General features: G+C 37.8%; 2 protein-coding genes across 2 annotated transcripts; both read left to right on the top strand.

Annotated features, from left to right (window-relative positions):
- The first annotated feature begins 12,687 nt into the window (after window positions 1–12,687).
- LOC140180509 (uncharacterized) lies at window positions 12,688–13,782 on the top strand. The gene has a single exon (XM_072221726.1). The coding sequence runs from the start codon at window positions 12,688–12,690 to the stop codon at window positions 13,780–13,782; it is 1,095 nt and encodes a 364-aa protein (XP_072077827.1).
- A 910-nt stretch (window positions 13,783–14,692) lies between these two features.
- Window positions 14,693–15,751, top strand: LOC140180508 (uncharacterized). Its single transcript, XM_072221724.1, has one exon. It carries the CDS (start codon window positions 14,693–14,695, stop codon window positions 15,749–15,751), a length of 1,059 nt encoding a protein of 352 aa, XP_072077825.1.
- The last annotated feature ends 2,397 nt before the right edge of the window (window positions 15,752–18,148 follow it).

Genomic DNA, 18,148 nt, shown 5'->3' with positions numbered 1-18,148 from the left:
CATAAACCTAGACTCCAGTGTTATCTGTTTTTTTTTCCACCGACCATTGTAAAGAATGGAATCGATATCCATTAACATTGTGTATATAGGGTAGCTTTTGTCTTTATTTATTGGACCCCAACTAAGTGCAACTAGTTTCCAATCTGTTGTGTCAGTTAGAGAGACATTGATGTATTCCTTGAACCAATGTGAAAAATTGTCCAGTAATGTATCAGGATTTGTTTTCTAGAATAACCTATGATTCAATATGATAAATAATGAAATTTTTAGTATATTGAAGTTTTGATTAGATGAAGAAGTTATTATCTCACTAATTAGAATATTTAAGAGGGTAAACCACCAAAAATATACCCAAAATTTATTGCTAACAAAAATTTTCCTAAATTTTATTATCGACAAAAATGCTCTCAAATAATTTAAAAACATGCAAATAATACACCTCTATGAACAGAGACATTTTACGTTAACAAAAAGAGTGAGGTCATTTTTGTCACGTTTTTAAATAATTTAAGGATATTTTTGTCAATAATAAAATGTGAGAGCATTTTTATCAGCGTAAAAAATAATTTAGTTGTATTTTTGGTGGTTTATCCTATTTATGAAGACTTAAAAAAATTCACCTCATGTAGGGTGAAACTTGGTCATAGTTAAGCAACACATGCATATGTGCGACATCGATTTCCTTTTTCTATTCATTACCTGCGCTCATTACAACTCCTTTCGGAAACAATATTTGATTGGTGGAAAGCCAACCCATCAAAGAAATAAGGAGAAAAACCCGGTAACTATTTCCCCCAACCCTAAAGGTCTGGAAACACAACCGAAGGCTAGCAAAGGAAAAGATACTGATCCTGAACGCGAAGACATGGAACTTGTGGTTAGAGATTATATGAGGAGGATGGAACGAGAGAAATGGGAAGCTTTCAACTCTTCAAAAAATGCCCGAATGAGTCTGGATCACCATGTCGTTCGAGAAAACATGCTATTCAATTCGGAGGTAAATCAATATTCAACCGGTGACCGTTCAAGGGGCGGTGAGCTTCGAAGCAACCATGTGAAGCAAGCTGATGTCCTTATGATAGAGGCTGGTAGCAGGGACAGCAAGGAGGAAGCGTCCTCCAAGGGCCGTACAGGGGGCCTCTGTTCGCAAGTAATCTGGCCGTCGGTGGCTACTCTTCCTATGCTTTTTGATAATGAATATTATATGCTGAAATTGTAGGGGTGCTGGCAGTAAAGCCTTCCCGTCAATTATTCGGGACCTGCGACACGAGTATGAGGTAAATCTCCTCTTCCTGTTAGAAACTCATGTCAGTGGAACTCGCGGTAAACAGATTCGTGATAAGATGGGGTTTGATAAATCTTTTGTGGTGGATGCTATGGGTCACTCTGGGGGTATATGGTGTCTCTGGGACTCTTCTGTTTGGAACGTTGATGTGGTAGAGCAGGATAGGCAATTTGTCCACCTACAAGTCTCTGGGAAGAACTCAAGCCCCTGGCTCCTCACTGCAGTGTATGGTAGCCCCCAAAGGGTGACCAGAAGAGCCCTGTGGAGTTCTATTGAATCGTATGCAAGGAATGTGAATCTCCCCTGGTGCCTATTGGGGGATTTTAATGCTATGCTGCATAATCATGAAAAACGTGGGGGGATTACTGATAATAACCAAAGTGCTTGTAGGGAGTTTCAAGATTGTGTCTCGACCTGTGGCCTAGTTGACTTGGGGTACTCAGGTTGGCCCTTCACTTGGAAGAGAGGGAACCTGGCGGAGAGACTGGACAGGGGTCTGAGCAACCTGGAGTGGCAAATTGCTTTTCTTGAGGCGTATGTTAAACACCTTCCTATGCTCAAATCAGACCATTCACCTATATGTTTGCAACTATCTAAGGCTATCTCACAGAATAGAGGGAGAAGGCCCTTCCGATTTCTTGCAGCCTGGATCACACATCCGGACTTTGGAAACCTTGTTGATGCCGCATGGAATGTCAGAAACTCTTGGGATAAGGGAATCGCAGATTTCAAAAACAAAATTAAGGAGTGGAATAATTCAGTTTTTGGTAATATTTTTAAACGGAAAAACAAAATCCTTCGAAGGGTCCAGGGGATTACTAATAGGTTGGGACTCTCCCAAAACTACTACTTGGAAAAACTGCAGAAAGAGTTGTGGATGGAATATGAAAATATTCTCCTTCAGGAGGAGATTTTATGGTTCCAAAAAGCTAGAACTAAATGGATTGAATTTGGAGACCGTAATACCAAATTCTTCCATGGGTCTACTATGATTAGAAGACGGAGGAACAAGATTACCGAAATGCAAAATGATAACAGGGACTGGGTAGCAGATAAGTCTGCGCTGGAGGAGATGGCCACCACTTTCTTTCGAAATCTCTACTCTGACAGCGAAGCCTATACCCCTTTCATTCTAAGTAACAAATTTCCTGCTCTGAGCAGCTCCGACTATAACACCTTGGCCTATAATGTGACAAACGAGGAAGTTAGAGATGCTTTGTTTGGTATGGGTAGTTGGAAGGCCCCTGGCAGAGATGGACTCCAAGCTATCTTCTACCAAAGTCAGTGGAACAAAGTTGGTACTGATATTTGTGATCTGACCAAGAATGTGTTTGACGACCCGAGCAAGATCAAGGAGATTAATGAGACACTAATCACTCTCATCCCTAAAGTGGAACCTGTTACGCACTTAAAGCAGCTGAGGCCCATAAGTCTCTGTAATGTGTCTTACAAGGTGGTCACCAAAATCATCGCCAACAGGTTAAGGAAAGTGATGGATAAATTAGTCATGCCTAATCAGTGCAGTTTTGTCCCTGGTAGACAAAGTTCTGACAACATCATCATCACCCAAGAGGTCATCCACTCTATGAGGCAGAAGAAAGGGAAGAAAGGATGGATGGCTATCAAGATTGACTTGGAAAAGGCATATGACAGATTAAAGTGGTGCTTTATCAAGGAGACCCTTGAAGACATTGGATTTTCCCAAAACCTTGTAAATCTTATTCTCTCGTGTATCTCGACTCCCAAGATGAGGGTTCTGTGGAATGGGGAGGAACTGGAAGAATTTACACCATCCAGTGGTATTAGACAGGGGGACCCCATCTCCCCATACATCTTTGTGCTTTGTATTGAGCGGCTCTCTCAACTCATTAGTGTTGCAGTAGATCTTGGGGTTTGGAAACCAATTCGACTCAAGAAAGACAGTCCCCTTATTTCGCACCTGTGTTTCGCAGACGATCTTATTTTATTTGCAGAGGCTAGTACTGATCAAGCTAATATCATTAATAAGTGTCTCGAGGCCTTATGTAGTAGCTCGGGTCAAAGCATCAGTAGAGAGAAAACTAGCGTCTTCTTCTCAAAAAATGTAGGCCACACAGTACGCACAGAGCTGAGTAATGCTTTGCAGTTTGCCAGAACGGATGATTTGGGCAAATACCTAGGTGTTCCTATTTTGCATTCGAAGGTTACCAAACATACTTTTGATGGCATCATTAACAAGTTATAAGCCAGACTAAATACTTGGAAAGCTTCCTCTCTGTCCCTTGCTGGAAAAGTGACCCTGGTAAAATCTGTCCTCTCATCTATGCCTTTATATAATATGCAATCTGCTATTTTACCTTCTGCTACTTGTAATACTATTGACCGTATCTGCAGGAACTTCCTCTGGGAAAATACAGAACAAGTGAAGAAAGTCCATCTCCTTAGTTGGAAGAAAGTCTGTGAACCCAAGAGTTGTGGAGGCCTGGGTATTAGACATGCTAGCCAAATGAATCAGGCCTTCATGATGAAGGCGGGATGGGGTCTAATTGAAAAAAAGGAGGCTCTGTGGGCGAGAGTTCTGAGATCAAAGTATAGCAGCGGCACAGATATCATTCCCAAAGTGGAAAGGAGGAGAAACAGTTCAAATCTTTGGAAGGGCATCTGCTCTTCCTGGGAGAATGTTAAAAAGAACTGCATCTGGAGAGTTGGGGATGGTGCCCACATTCATTTCTGGGAACACTACTGGATCCCGGGTGTAGGAAGCTTAAATGAGACGACAGACCAGGTTAGTAATAATGTCAACTTGTCTGATATGCTAATAGACTTCCTTGATGTTTCAGGGCAGTGGGATGTTAGAAAGCTCCAAGAGTTTCTTCCGGAGGATATTGTCAAAAGGATCGTAACTATCTCCCCGCCGTCTCCTTGGAAGGAAGCTGATTGCATAGCCTGGGGACCCTCATCGGATGGTCAGCTCAGCATCAAAACAACATATCAAAACCTCAGGGACACCCAAGTTTCACCCAACAAGAACTTCCGGTTAGTCTGGTTGTGGCAGGGTCCTGAACGTGTGAGAATGTTTCTTTGGCTAGTTACTCACAATGCAATCCTTACTAATGTGGAAAGAAGTTGCAGACATTTAACTACAGACGATGCGTGTCCAAGATGTAGACAAGCTGAAGAATCAACCCTCCACCTCCTTAGAGATTTTTTTTTATGCGAGAAGTGTGTGGCGTAGACTTATCCCACCTAATGGCATCAACTCCTTCTTCAACAACAGCCTCCATGATTGGCTAACTCTTAAACCTTACCGCGAATAAGTTTTGGTCCTGCCTCTTTGGAGTAGCAATCTCGTCACTATGGTATTTCAGAAACAAACTTGTATTTAATGGGGAGATCGTCGATGCTGATAGTGCTAGCTACCAAATCCGAGCGAGAGCCGAGGAATTCTTGAAGGTGGTGAATAGCAACCTGAGTCCCAGAAACAACCAAGATACTAGCGGGTGTCTTGTCAGCTGGACGAGACCGAAGGGTGATTGTATCAAATTAAATGTTGACGGGTCCTGGTATACGCATAGAAGTAACGCTGCTTGTGGGGGAGTATTCAGAGACTCTGCTGGGAGATACTTAAAGGGCTTCTCGGGTAATCTGGGAAATTGCTCGATTATGCACGCTGAGCTATGGGCGATCATCCATGGGCTGAATTTTGCTACAAGAAATGGTTACCAGAATCTGGTGGTCGAATCCGATTCGGTGGCTGCTATTAATTTCATCAAGAATGGAAGTTCCCCAGGCCACCACTGTGCCCCTCTGCTGCAGGACATCCGAGTTCTCACAGCACGCCTCCAACAAGTCTCTTAGATACATGTCTTTCGCGAAGCTAATATGGTGGCTGACCAACTAGCCAAGAAGGGACAAGAACTCCCTCTTGGACTGCATATATTTGATAACATCCCTTCGGATATTAGCTATGCCTTGCTATGTGATTGTATAGGAACCCTTAGACTTAGGGAAACTTAATTTTTTTTCTGCTCTGTCTTGTTTTTTCTTTTCCTTTGTTGGGGTGCTTAACCCCCCTTCTGTCACCAAAAAAAAAATATTTGATTGGTTGTTCCAGTTGACGAGGATTCTCCCATCTCATCGTTCCTTCCAACTATTGTTCAACGTGACTCAACTATCATTCCATTTGCTAGGAATGCTTCGCAGATGCTTTGCTCGATCCGAGTTCTGTTATTCATGGTGCACTTGAAGGATACAATCATCCTCTCAAAAGGGTATATCCACCTAAATTGGACCGACCCACATACTCTTGCTTCGTATGGTAGGTGAATTGCTAACTATTCCATAACATCAAAAAATCTTAGAGGAAATATCCTCTCTAACTTACAAAGTATGATGGAAATGTTCTTCTCCATGACTGTGAGATCTTTAATGTTAAGTTTCATAGTACATAATTCCCTAAAGAACTCACTTATTTCTGTGAAGAAAAAATTGGTAGGAAGTTCTCTGAACGCGATACGAAACAATGACTCTATAAAGACATGACAATCATGACTCTTCAACCCAGTAAGTCTATCTTGTAAGACGTTTGCACACCTATCCAAGTTAGAGGCGTAACCATCAGAAAACCTCAATCCTCTAATCTACCTACAAACATTGTCTATGTTCCTTCGTTAGAGCGAACACCGCCTTTAGTTTATCCCACCGGCTGTTCTCAAGTCTCTTTCAGTTTAGATCTGGCCTCCTGCAAATATCCACCAAGCCTAACCTTGCCTTATTGTTATCCTTGGTTCGCTCATCGTCCATTATGGTGTGCATGATATTATCAAATATATTTTTTTTAACATGCACCACGTCAAGACAGTGATGAACTAAGTTGTCTTTCCAATAAGGCAACTCCTAAAATATACTCTATTTCATCCAATTATGCTCCCTGCCATATCCCGTTAGTCTCAACCCTTCCCTGTTATTGACTATCTTTGCGATTCTATTAATACGTTGCCAAACTTGTAAACAACTCAACCTCATAGGTGCCTCTTCTTGTTCAATTTTATTCTTCCTAAACGAGTCTTTGTTGCATCAAAAAGGACAATCAATATCAAAAAACTTTTGATGACAATCAAACCACGAATTCTTACTCCATTCGTCAGCCAAAATGCCTTCGTATCTTCCAAATAAATTGGACACGGTATTCTGTCATGAATGAACTAACCTGATAACATCTCATATGCAGGAAAGTCGTTAATGGTCGACATTAACGCAACATGCAGTTAGAAGTTTGCCTTCGTTGAAATATCATAGATTTCTCGACCATGAATCCATAATTCCATCAACTCATCCACTAAGGATTACAAGAAGACATCTATTTTGGCCTTCGAGTTGTTTGGACCAAGTATAACACAAGTTAGGAATATGTATGGGTCCTTCATGCACATTTCGGGAGGTAGGTTATACGGAGTCACCACAACAGGCCAACAAGATTACGCGTTACTGAAATTAGAGTTCGGTGCAAACCCGTCAGAGCATAAAGCTAATCTAACATTTCTAGGCTCGCTCGCAAATGTAGGTGGACCTGATCAAAGTGCTTCCAAAAATCCTTGTGTGATGGGTGTGTCATAAAACCGTCATCTCTCTTGTTGTCGCTATGCCAGGTCATGTGAGGGGCTGAACTCATCGATGCATACAATCATTTTAGCTTAGGAATTAGGAGCAAGTAATCCATCCATTTATTTGAAACTCTCTTTACCCGTCGTTTACCAATTCATTCTCTCTTGACTTAAAATCTTGGTGCATCACAAAATCTACAAGTAGTTATATCAACGTCCCCGTTATAATACAACATACAACCATTCAAACAACAATCAATTTTCACCGAATTTAGACCTAATTTTGAAACTAACTTATTTGCTTTGTAGAGGTCCTGGGAGATGCCAGAAGTCCCTCAATGTACTAATTTGTTGCAAAGAGTGTCCCACTTATCAAAGGATTCTTGTGGATGATTTGACTTAGACTTAATAATCATCATTCTAACACATGCAGACAATTTTAAATAAACGCACCCCTCAAACAAATGTTTTGCAGCAGATTCTAACAAATGATAAAATCTTTTTGCCTCTGGATTAGGCTTTTGTTCAGAATATTCCATATCGGTAACACCAATTGGATCAAACACCATCTCGTTGTATCTCTCTTGGTTACCCTCCCAATTTATTTCTTTCATGTTTAGTTCTCTAACCGCCCAACTTTCGTTGATCGATCCTCAGACTTATTGGAATTCAAGGCAGACCGGTTAATTCTCTGCTCATCCACTTCTCTGTGTTTTGTCCACATCCAATACCCATCTTTGAACCCAGTATGGCATAGATGAAGTGTTATATCCAAATGTCCTAACTACTTAGTCAGCTGACACTTATAACACAGACACCTAGACACTCCTTGAGACCTAAACGATTCCATGTTGAAGACATACGCAACAAACTCGTCACCCCCCTCAAAGAACTCCGGTTTTAAATCCCCTATTCACCATTATCCCTATCGTCATCCACAAGCGATGACTTAGAATCATTTTGCAACAAAAATCCTAGAATTCAATCAATAATGCTATTTATTGATTTTTTTAAAAAATTGACAGAATTTTTTCTATAATTAGAATCTTCTACCAAATTTAATTATCATTTTCCCACAAACTAAACATGTTTTAAACAATGTAAATGAAAATTCCGTAGAGGAGACAGCTGCAGATATAATTTAGAACAAACACGCACTTAATAAAATATCAAATCCTAGTCATTCTAGTGCGTAACCTCTTATAACTCAATAATTTTTCAGCAAACAAGGGTTTCGAGAAGGCGCACTACGCAACCTTCTTCCACTTCCATCCTAAAACTCTATCTTAGAAAAAGTAAGTCCGGTATACAAGTTAAACAATTCAGTATATTCAAAGATAAAAAACTAACTTGGAATAAAATAGCACCGTCCTAATAAAAAGGACAACTTATTAAATTTACAAGATGAAACTACATTAAAAACTAATTTTCAAGGAATAAATAAAACTCAATATTGTAATTAATTAAAACCTAATTCTAATTTCACCAAATTAACAACAGGCATAACAAAAATAAATGATATAAATTGAATGAAATTGAAAGAAACTCATTCACTAAATTCAAATAAAATCTTCCATTAGCTCAAGCACTCTTAATACTCAATTAAAATCTTCCAACAGCTCAAGCACTCTTAATTTTATCCTACGATAGCCTATTCTAATATGATTTAATTTCTAATTATACTAAATTAACATAACAAATCCTAATCACACACTTCATTAAATAAATTTAATAAATAATTAATACAATACCTAACAAAAGCCTAAATTCACAAAAAAATTAGAAAAAAAATTTATAGAAAAATTACCTCTAATGGTGGCTGCAGGATGGTGGAAGCATAGTAGTAATAGGAGGTGGCAGTGACGGTGACAAGGTGAGAACCTCCGATGGGAACGAACACCAACAGCGGCGGCAGCAGCGACAGCTCCAGCAGCAGTAAGGACGACGTGCAGCAACAACGATGGCGGCAGCTCCAGGTGGTGGCGAAGGCGGCAGCTTCAATGGAGCACGAGAGAGAGAGAGAGAGAGAGAGAGAGAGAGAGAGAGAGAGAGAGAGAGAGGGGGGGGGAAATGTGTTTCAGGTTTGAATTTTACCCCAATTTTACCGTCGAATTTACCGACAGAAGAATCCGCCGGTAAAGTATTCGTGTTGCCCAAACGCCGTGTTTTACTAAAACCTGTTACCGTCGGACAATTTTGCCTTAAAATCTAACGGTAAAATTGGCGCGAATAAAATAATATTTTGCGCTACAATTTACCGTTGAATTTAGTAACGGAATTTATAATCCAACGATAATTTTTTCGAGGGACGAATTTTCATTTATAACTGCCGGTAAATTCGACGCTACATCCGCTAGTAACATCTGGTACTAAATCTGACGATAAATCCGATGGTATTAAGCGTTTTCTTGTGGTGATTTTAAATTATTTTATCATATTAATTATAATAAAAGTATTCTCTACAACTAATAAAATTAACTACCAAATTAGTTATTATGTATTGGTATATAAATACATGTAATGTTTCATTTATTTTTAATAATATATTCTATATTTTAACATATATTTTATATAAATAACTTTTTTTAATATACACGTAATACAGTATAGATGCCATAATTCTTTTTAGTAATAAAAACTAATCTAATCCAATAATAAACTAAACATCGTATTCTTATAATTTAGTAATTTGATAATATATTCTTTTGATTTGATAAGTAGATGTCTGAAAATCAGATTGCTAAGGGGTTGTCTTATGTTAGTTATGTACAGATCTTTAATATTGATTTAGTCATTAAGGAGATCTGACAAAGAAGATGTTAGAATTTCGCTAATATTATCATTACTATTCCTCAAAGACTAGGAAGCATTTAAAGGGCTTTAATCCTCATCGGCATGCTAAAGAGACCAACGTGGGTTTGGAGTGCTTATGCATCTAGTCTAGTCAGCTAGCAGTGGCTACATTTGGCTCTCTAAGAGAAAGTTTGGTTAGCCTGAGCTCAACAATTAGTTATGAATTTGGAAACTATAAGTGCTAGAAAAATAAAAGTTTTTAATTTGGCTTTGTCTGCATAATAAGATTCCTACTGCTGAGTTTAGGTTTTATCGTGGGCTTATAACATCTGATATTTGCCATAGATACTAACAAGCTCCTAAATATCGTTTATATTGTCTTAGGGATTGAACTAAAGCCAGAAAGATTTGAACTTTTTTAAGTATGTACTCTATTTGCCCTAGCTTAACGAATTGGCTAAAGCGGGATTCCAACCAATGAGATATTTTCTTGCTCTACTCAATTATACAATGAATTTGAAGAGATAGAAACAATGAACTCTTTAACCCTCATGATGGGTGGGGTGCTATTAGAGTAGTTAGTATGATCCAGAGTTTAGCTAGGGAGATGCATGCCATATTTAATATGTATATTTTTTTTATCTCCTCTCTCGCTCTTTTTTTTTTTGGCCCCTCCTTCTGTGAATTCGGTTAAAATGAACTATGATGTTAGTCAGAGTTCTCTTAGTGGGTTAGTAGATTTTGGTTGTCTTATTCACAACTCTAATGGAGGTTGGGTGAAAGGTTATTTTAGAAAGTTAGAAAATATTAGTATTCTCTGGAGTGAACTTCATGCTATTTTTTAAAAGAATTAATTCTTGCTTGGAATGTAATTTTCATAATATTATTTGTGATATGAATTATGTTGAGTTTGGTAAACTAAACTATGATTAAGATAATGACTAAATATTGTTGAATTAATGTTAAATTATTTGTGTAATATATTTTGTTTGGAGTGCAGAAAGTTAGTTTAACTAAAATTGGCCCAAAAAGCAAGTACTCAATCCCACACACACATTGGCCCATTATCAAATTCAGCATAAACAAACTTTGATTCATTAATAAGTTGCTGAACTATAAAGAAAAGAAAGAAAGTGAGCCCATATCCATCATAAGTCCATTCGGTGATCTAACACCTAAATCCATACACTTCACTTAGACTCCAACTAGGTAATTTAAAATTCATTTCATTCGAACACCACACCACCGAGAAGAAAATTCTCTCTTCTCTTTCTTTAACATCACATCAATCTGAAGCAAGAAGAAAGAAAAAGAAATTTCTGAAGCTAGGGCACGATTAAGAATAAAAAGGTTGTTTCCAAAATCAAGTAAAAAGAGAAAAGAAAAAGAGCTACAACAAGAGAAAAAATCTCATCCGGACAGAGGATCACACAAAGGTGATTTCCTTATTTGTGCTTCATCATGGAACGTTGAAGAAATCCTCTGAGACACAAGTACCATTCTGGAAAAATGAAGAAAGTGAAGTCAATGGTGTTCTGTTATGAATCAACGGTCAATAAATAAACTTTGGGCCAAATTAAAGATGAACAACCCAGATTCAAGATGCATGAAGAAAAAGTTGAAAGAGAAATGTATGGTTACATGTCACTGCTTCGGTCCTCTCTCTCTCTCCCTTCTGTGAATGCTGCTGCGGATTCTGATTGTTGGAGAAGAAGAAAAACAAAGTGCTAAGTATGGTTCAAGCCCTGGAAGCTTCATACCTCTATATAGGGGAAAACGACCAAGGATTGAGCAAGAGCGAAAGAGTACTGGTTTCAGTTCTCATAACTCCCTGAGCTGTTTTTGTTTTTCTCCTTCATGATTTTTATTTTGTAATTCTTTTTCTCAATTTAGTCTGTTTGAGTTTTATTGGTAAAAGGCAAATATGGTGAAGTTTGTAAGAAAACCAATGAATGAAAAAAGGCAGAGAGCTAGACTTGGAGAAAAAGCCTAAGTTATTTTAGAAATTCTTTGTAAGCGTTTTTTTTTGTCATGATTTTGAGTGGATTTTCTTGCAAGTTGGGTTAGCACTTTGCAGTTAAAAGTTAAGGTGAGTCCTAGTCAAGTTCAAGTTGGGTTAGAATCTGGACTTGTCTCAGATAGGATTGGATAGATCCTAGGAATAATTGGTAATTGTAATATGTTGAAAAGATAGTGAAATTTTATCATTGTTGTGATGGAGACTGGATGTAGGCTACATTGCACTGGGTAGCCGAATCAGAATGTATCTGTGTGTCATTCTCTATTCTCTTCTCTATTTTTGGTTTTGCACTAAAGGAGACAAAAACAAAATATCTCCTGAGTTATTCACTAAGCTTCATTCATTACAACTATCCTTGCAAGTAACACTGTTCTGGCTCCTACTGTGTTAGAAGACAAAACTAAAGTCTCTCTTATTTTCTCTCAATAGAGTGCAAGGTTACAAGTAAAATGAAAAGGAGACCAAAATTTTAACTTTCCTTTCTTTTAGTCACTGATTATCATCATATTATTTAGACACTTTTTTTTATAATGTAACATAATACAGCTGCATACTTTGTATTGCCCAATAAAATTGAAATGCAGCAAAATAGCAATCTATTAGAGTTTGTTTTGTATAGCTGTAGAATTTGTTTTGTATAGTTGGCAGGTTGGTTAGTTTGTTAGATTTAAATTCTACACCACTAGTTAGTTATTTAATTTTTCCTATTTGTACAGCTATATATACTGCATATAGCTTTGACTCTTCAATTCAATTGGATTATTCCAAAATTCCTTTCTTTCTCAATCACAATCTCGTTCTTCTCTCTTCTGTTTTCTCTACTTAAGGCTGCATCACAAGACTTCTCCTCTTCAAGCTTGCTCTTGCAAGTTATTTAAATTACAAGCTCGATACCATTTTACATGGTATCAGAGCCTCCAAATTCAAAAATGGCAGATTAGTCATCAGATTCGAATGCGAGTCATTCATCGAATTCCGCTGCAGATTTTGAGAGATTCACTAGTTTCATGCGTCAATTCTGTCAGTTTCAAACACACATCGGCAGATCCAGCTCCTCTTCTGCCATTTCTGATCCGATCAGTCCTTATTTTCTTCATCCAGGTGAAAGTCCTGGAACTTCTCTGATTTCGCTCCAGCTAACGCCTCAAAATTGTTACCAGTGGTCGCACGACATGTGGAGAGCACTGAGATCGAAGAATAAGGTGAAGTTCCTTGATGGATCGATTCCGAAACCGACCGAAGGCGATCCTACTTTCGAAGCATGGGATAGGTGCAATAATTTTCTTCTCTCTTGGATTAACCTCTCTCTCAGTCCTGAGATCGCTAAAAGCGTGATGTGGATTAGTTCAGCTCCAGATTTATGGAACGATTTGAAGCATCGTTATTCGCATGGAGATGTTTTTCGAGTAGGTGAGTTGAAAGAGGAATTCTATGCGCTCAAACAAGGTGATCTCTCTGTCACCTCTTATTTTACTAAGCTGAAGGCTATTTGGGAAGAATTAGAAAATTTACATGCCATCCTTAATTGTGTTGCTTGTGTGAGTGGTTGTTCTTGTGGATTAAAAATCGTTCGAGATCATGCATCTGAAGAATATGTTGTTAAATTTTTGAGAGGTTTGAATGAACAATATTCCACTGTTAAATCACAAATTATGCTTATGACGCCATTGCCTGAAATCAACACTGTGCTAGTTATGCTAACTCAACAGGAACGTCAGTTGAATTGTGAGTTGTCTGATAGCAAAATTGTGACTAATTCTTTGGAAGTGCAAGCCTCAGCTGGAGGTGGTTCATTCCCAGCAAGAGGCAGAGGCCGTGGGAGAAGTACAGGTAGAGGAGGCACTCAGAAATCCTATGGTCGAGGATACACTTCTAAGATTTGTAGCTACTGTAATCGAATTGGTCATTTAGCAGAAACTTGCTACAAGAAAAATGGTTTTCCTGCTCACTTAAAACAACGAGTAGCTAATCAAATCAGCACTGAAGGGACAGTTGAGAATTCTAGTGCTGAGATCACTGATTCTGGCTCAGATGAAAAGAGTAATGATACAGTACTTGTGTTAACTCCAGATCAGAAAGAAACTTTACTGGCCCTCCTCTAACAACCATTCATGCCAGCTTCCCATAGTGTTAACCACATCACTTCTTCAGCCACCCTCACTCAGCCAAAAGGTAGGCATTTCTTGAGTATGTCATCAAGTTTTAATAAAACCTCTTGGATACTTGACAGTGGAGCCACTGATCATGCATCTTACATTCAAGAGTCTTTTAAAACTTTCTTTTACATGAAGCCGGTCTTAGTAAATCTACCTGATGGCTCCACCACTACTACAAACATTTGTGGCACTGTACAACTTTCGAACCATTTGACCCTTACTAATGTCTTATTCATACCTCACTTTAAATACAATTTGATTTTAGTTTCTAAACTCACAAAGTCATTGCATTGTGAATTAAAATTCACTGATTCTTCTTGTGAGATACAGGTACTCCCATCATTGAAGATGATTGGGCAAGCTAAAGTCATTGGTGATCTCTATGTGATGAATGCTCAACCCTGGAAGCTAACTACACCAGCAGTTCATACACCCTTAATAAATTTGACAGTGCAGCAGAATTTAGGAGCCTTATGGCATGCTAGACTAGGTCATCTACCATATAGCAGAATGTCCATAATGAAAAATACATTTCCATTCATCGAGTGCATCTCATCATCTCATGTTTGTGATTCTTGTCACTTTGCTAGACAAAAGAAATTGTCATTTTCTAATAGTAATACACACTCTGAAAATCCTTTTGACTTAATACACATAGATATTTGGGGGGCCACTCTCAATTCTATCAACTTCTGGCCATAAATATTTTCTTGCTATTGTAGAAAATAAAACAAGGTTCACTTGGATTTATTGCATGAAATTGAAATAAGAAGCTGCGAGGTTGGTGCAAAATTTTGTTCAACTGGTGCAAACCCAAATTCATAAAACTGTGAAACAAATTAGAACAGATAATAGAATGGAGTTTAAAATGAATTCTTTCTACAACTCAAAAGGAATATTGCATCAAACATCTTGTGTTGAGACTCCTCAACAAAATGGAATTGTTGAGAGGAAGCATCAACACATATTGAATGTTGCAAGAGCACTTTTGTTTCATTCTCATGTTCCAAAATGTTTTTGGCACTATGCAGTGCAACATTCGGTACATTTAATTAATAGACTGCCAAGCACTTACTTACAACATAAAACTCCTTATGAAGCTCTTTTCAACGCTAAACCAGATTTAACTTCTCTCAAGGTGTTTGGTTGTCTAGTTTTTGCCACTACTTTAAGTGCTGGTAGAAGAAAATTAGATCCAAGAGCTCGAAAATGTATTTTTCTCGGGTATCAATCAGGGACAAAAGGATCCATTCTGTTTGACTTGAAAACAAAAGAACTTTTCATATCAAGGAACACTGAATTTTATGAGCACCATTTTCCTTTTAAACAAGTGACAAGCGATCTCCCTTCCATGCATCAACATTCATTGGACTTGTCAAATTCTGACCCTTTTGCATTTTACTATGATAATTTCACATATAATACAGTTGCATCTCATCATGACACACCAGCACCTCCTACTATGAGCATTGCATCAGATTCATCTATAAGTTCTGCATCGCCAGTGGCATCTTCTCATGACATAATTACTTCTGCATCATCCTTAGCATTGGAACCAGCATCAGCACAAGCATCATTAGACCATACATCCACTAACATTGAACCTCCACCTGATGTACCAATCTTTAGAAGGTCTGAACGAGAAAGAAAACAATCGTCTTATCTTAAAGATTTCTATTGTTTCCACATTTCATCACATAGAGATCCAATGAATGCGCTCCAATTACCTTCAACTTGTAAGTATCCTCTTTCTCATCATTTGTCATATGCATTATTCTCTCCCAAGCACCAAGCCTTTACTTTCTCTCTCATAAATAACCCGGATCCCAAATACTATTCTGAGGCTGTCTTGCATGATTGTTGGCGGAAGACCATTGAGGCAGAACTCACTGCTCTTGAGCAAAACAAGACCTGAATCATCACTCCTCTTCCTCCTGGGAAGAATGCAATTGGTTGTAAATGGATCTTTCGTACCAAATTCAATCCGGATGGCACCATTGAGAGACACAAAGCGCGGCTTGTTGCCCAAGACTTCACTCAAATTCCCGGAGTTGACTACATTGACACCTTTAGTCCCGTTGTGAAGATGAGCACTGTGAGGGTTCTCCTTGCAATTGCCGCAGCGAAGAACTGGCACCTTCATCAGCTTGATGTGAATATGGCTTTTCTTCATGGCGACCTTCATGAAGATGTTTACATGAAGCTCCCAAAGGGACTGCAATGTTCGAATCCCAAGTTAGTTTGCAAATTGACGAAGTCTTTGTACGGCTTGAAGCAGGCTAGTCGCCAGTGGAACATCAAACTCTCTGCTGCTCTTGCTGACTTGGGGTTCACTCAATCTAAAAATGATCATTCATTGTTTACTAAATCCACCGGTACAAGATTTACTACCATCCTTGTTTATGTGGATGATCTAGTGCTGGCAGGGAACGATCTGGATGAAATTCGGGCTGTTAAGATTTTCTTAGATGATAAATTCAAGATTAAGGATCTTGGCATCCTCAAGTTCTTTATTGGTATGGAGGTAGCGCGCAACAAAACCGGTATTGCACTGTATCAAAGGAAGTATGCATTAGACTTAATCACGGATTGTGGCTTACTTGGTGCCAAGCCAGCTTCTACGCCTATGGAGTACACTACCTTCCTGTCTAAGGATTCAGGTTCTCCTCTTCCTGATGCAACCATGTATCGCAGATTGGTGGGCAGACTTCTATATCTTACAAATACAATACCTGACCTTAGCTATTCAGTTGGGTGCTTATCTCAGTTCATGGATTCACCCACTGATGCTCACTTGACGGCAGCCTATCGAATCCTTCGATATCTTAAGCAATCCCCTGCAACAGGCCTATTTTTCTCAAGCAACAATTCCTTTACACTGTCTGGTTACACAGATTCTGATTGGGGTGCTTGCAAAGACACTAGAAAATCTATTAGTGGCTATTGCTTCTTTCTTGGCAACACTCTCATTTCTTGAAAAAGTAAAAAGCAAGCCACAGTTTCAAGGTCCTCCTCAGAAGCTGAATATCGTGCCCTTGCTAATGGCACTTGTGAGCTTATTTGGTTACTCAAGCTTTTAAAGGAATTTGACATTCACCCTCCTCTTCCAGTTGATATTTTTTGTGACAATAATTCGGCTATCTACATTGCATCAAATCATGTGTTCCATGAGAGAACTAATCATGTTGAGGTAGATTGTCATGTGGTTCGAAACAAGTTTAAAGAAGGAATTTCTAATCTCAGGCACATTGTCTCTAGCGATCAACCTGCAGATCTTTTCACTAAACCCCTTGCTCCCAAACCATTTTCTCACTTGCTTTCCAAGCTGGACTTACTTGATTTGCACAACCCAAGTAATACCAGCTTGCAGGGGCTGTAACATAATACAGCTGCATACTTTGTATTGCCCAATAAAATTGAAATGCAGCAAAATAGCAATTTGTTAGAGTTTATTTTGTATAGCTGTAGAATTTGTTTTGTATAGTTGGCAGGTTGGTTAGTTTGTTAGATTTAAATTCTACACCACTAGTTAGTTATTTAATTTTTCCTATTTGTACAGCTATATATACTGCATATAGCTTTGACTCTTCAATTCAATTGGATTATTCCAAAATTCCTTTCTTTCTCAATCACAATCTCGTTCTTCTCTCTTCTGTTTTCTCTACTCAAAGCTGCATCACAAGCCTTCTCCTCTTCAAGCTTGCTCTTGCAAGTTATTTAAATTACAAGCTCGATACCATTTTACATATAATGCATGAAAGAAGTTTGGTAATATTATTCTAGAAAGGGACCTATTAAAAAAGATTTAAGAAACCCTGGATTAGAATTGAAAGATTTGTATTGCTTTAATTCAAAAAACAACTGATCGTACAATTGATAACTAAAAATATTGTCTCAAATATTATATATAAGAAAGAATGATCATATAATATTATTGCCTTGGCATATGATTTTATTTAACACAAATATTCAAAAAAATAATTGAAAAAATTAATTATACTACTTATAAAACTAATTAAGAGTTATAACTTTTAAAAAATCCAAACGTTAAATGGGTGAGTACTATAAGATTCTAATACTTTTATTATTTGAAAAAATCAAACCAAGATAATTTAGAAGTTATCATATAAAAATAATTATATTAAATATACATTAAAAAATTAGTCATTATATTAATATCTATATAAAATATATATTTAAATATAAAATATATATTAAAAATAAATTAAACAATACATACATTTATATATAAATATATAATGACTAATTTAGTAACTGATTTTTATAGCGTAAATATAATATTTTTATATAA

The sequence above is a fragment of the Arachis hypogaea genome, chromosome 17 (genome assembly GCF_003086295.3).
Source record: "Arachis hypogaea cultivar Tifrunner chromosome 17, arahy.Tifrunner.gnm2.J5K5, whole genome shotgun sequence".
NCBI classification, from domain to species: Eukaryota; Viridiplantae; Streptophyta; class Magnoliopsida; order Fabales; family Fabaceae; genus Arachis; species Arachis hypogaea.
This window is presented reverse-complemented; position numbering and strand designations above follow the sequence as displayed.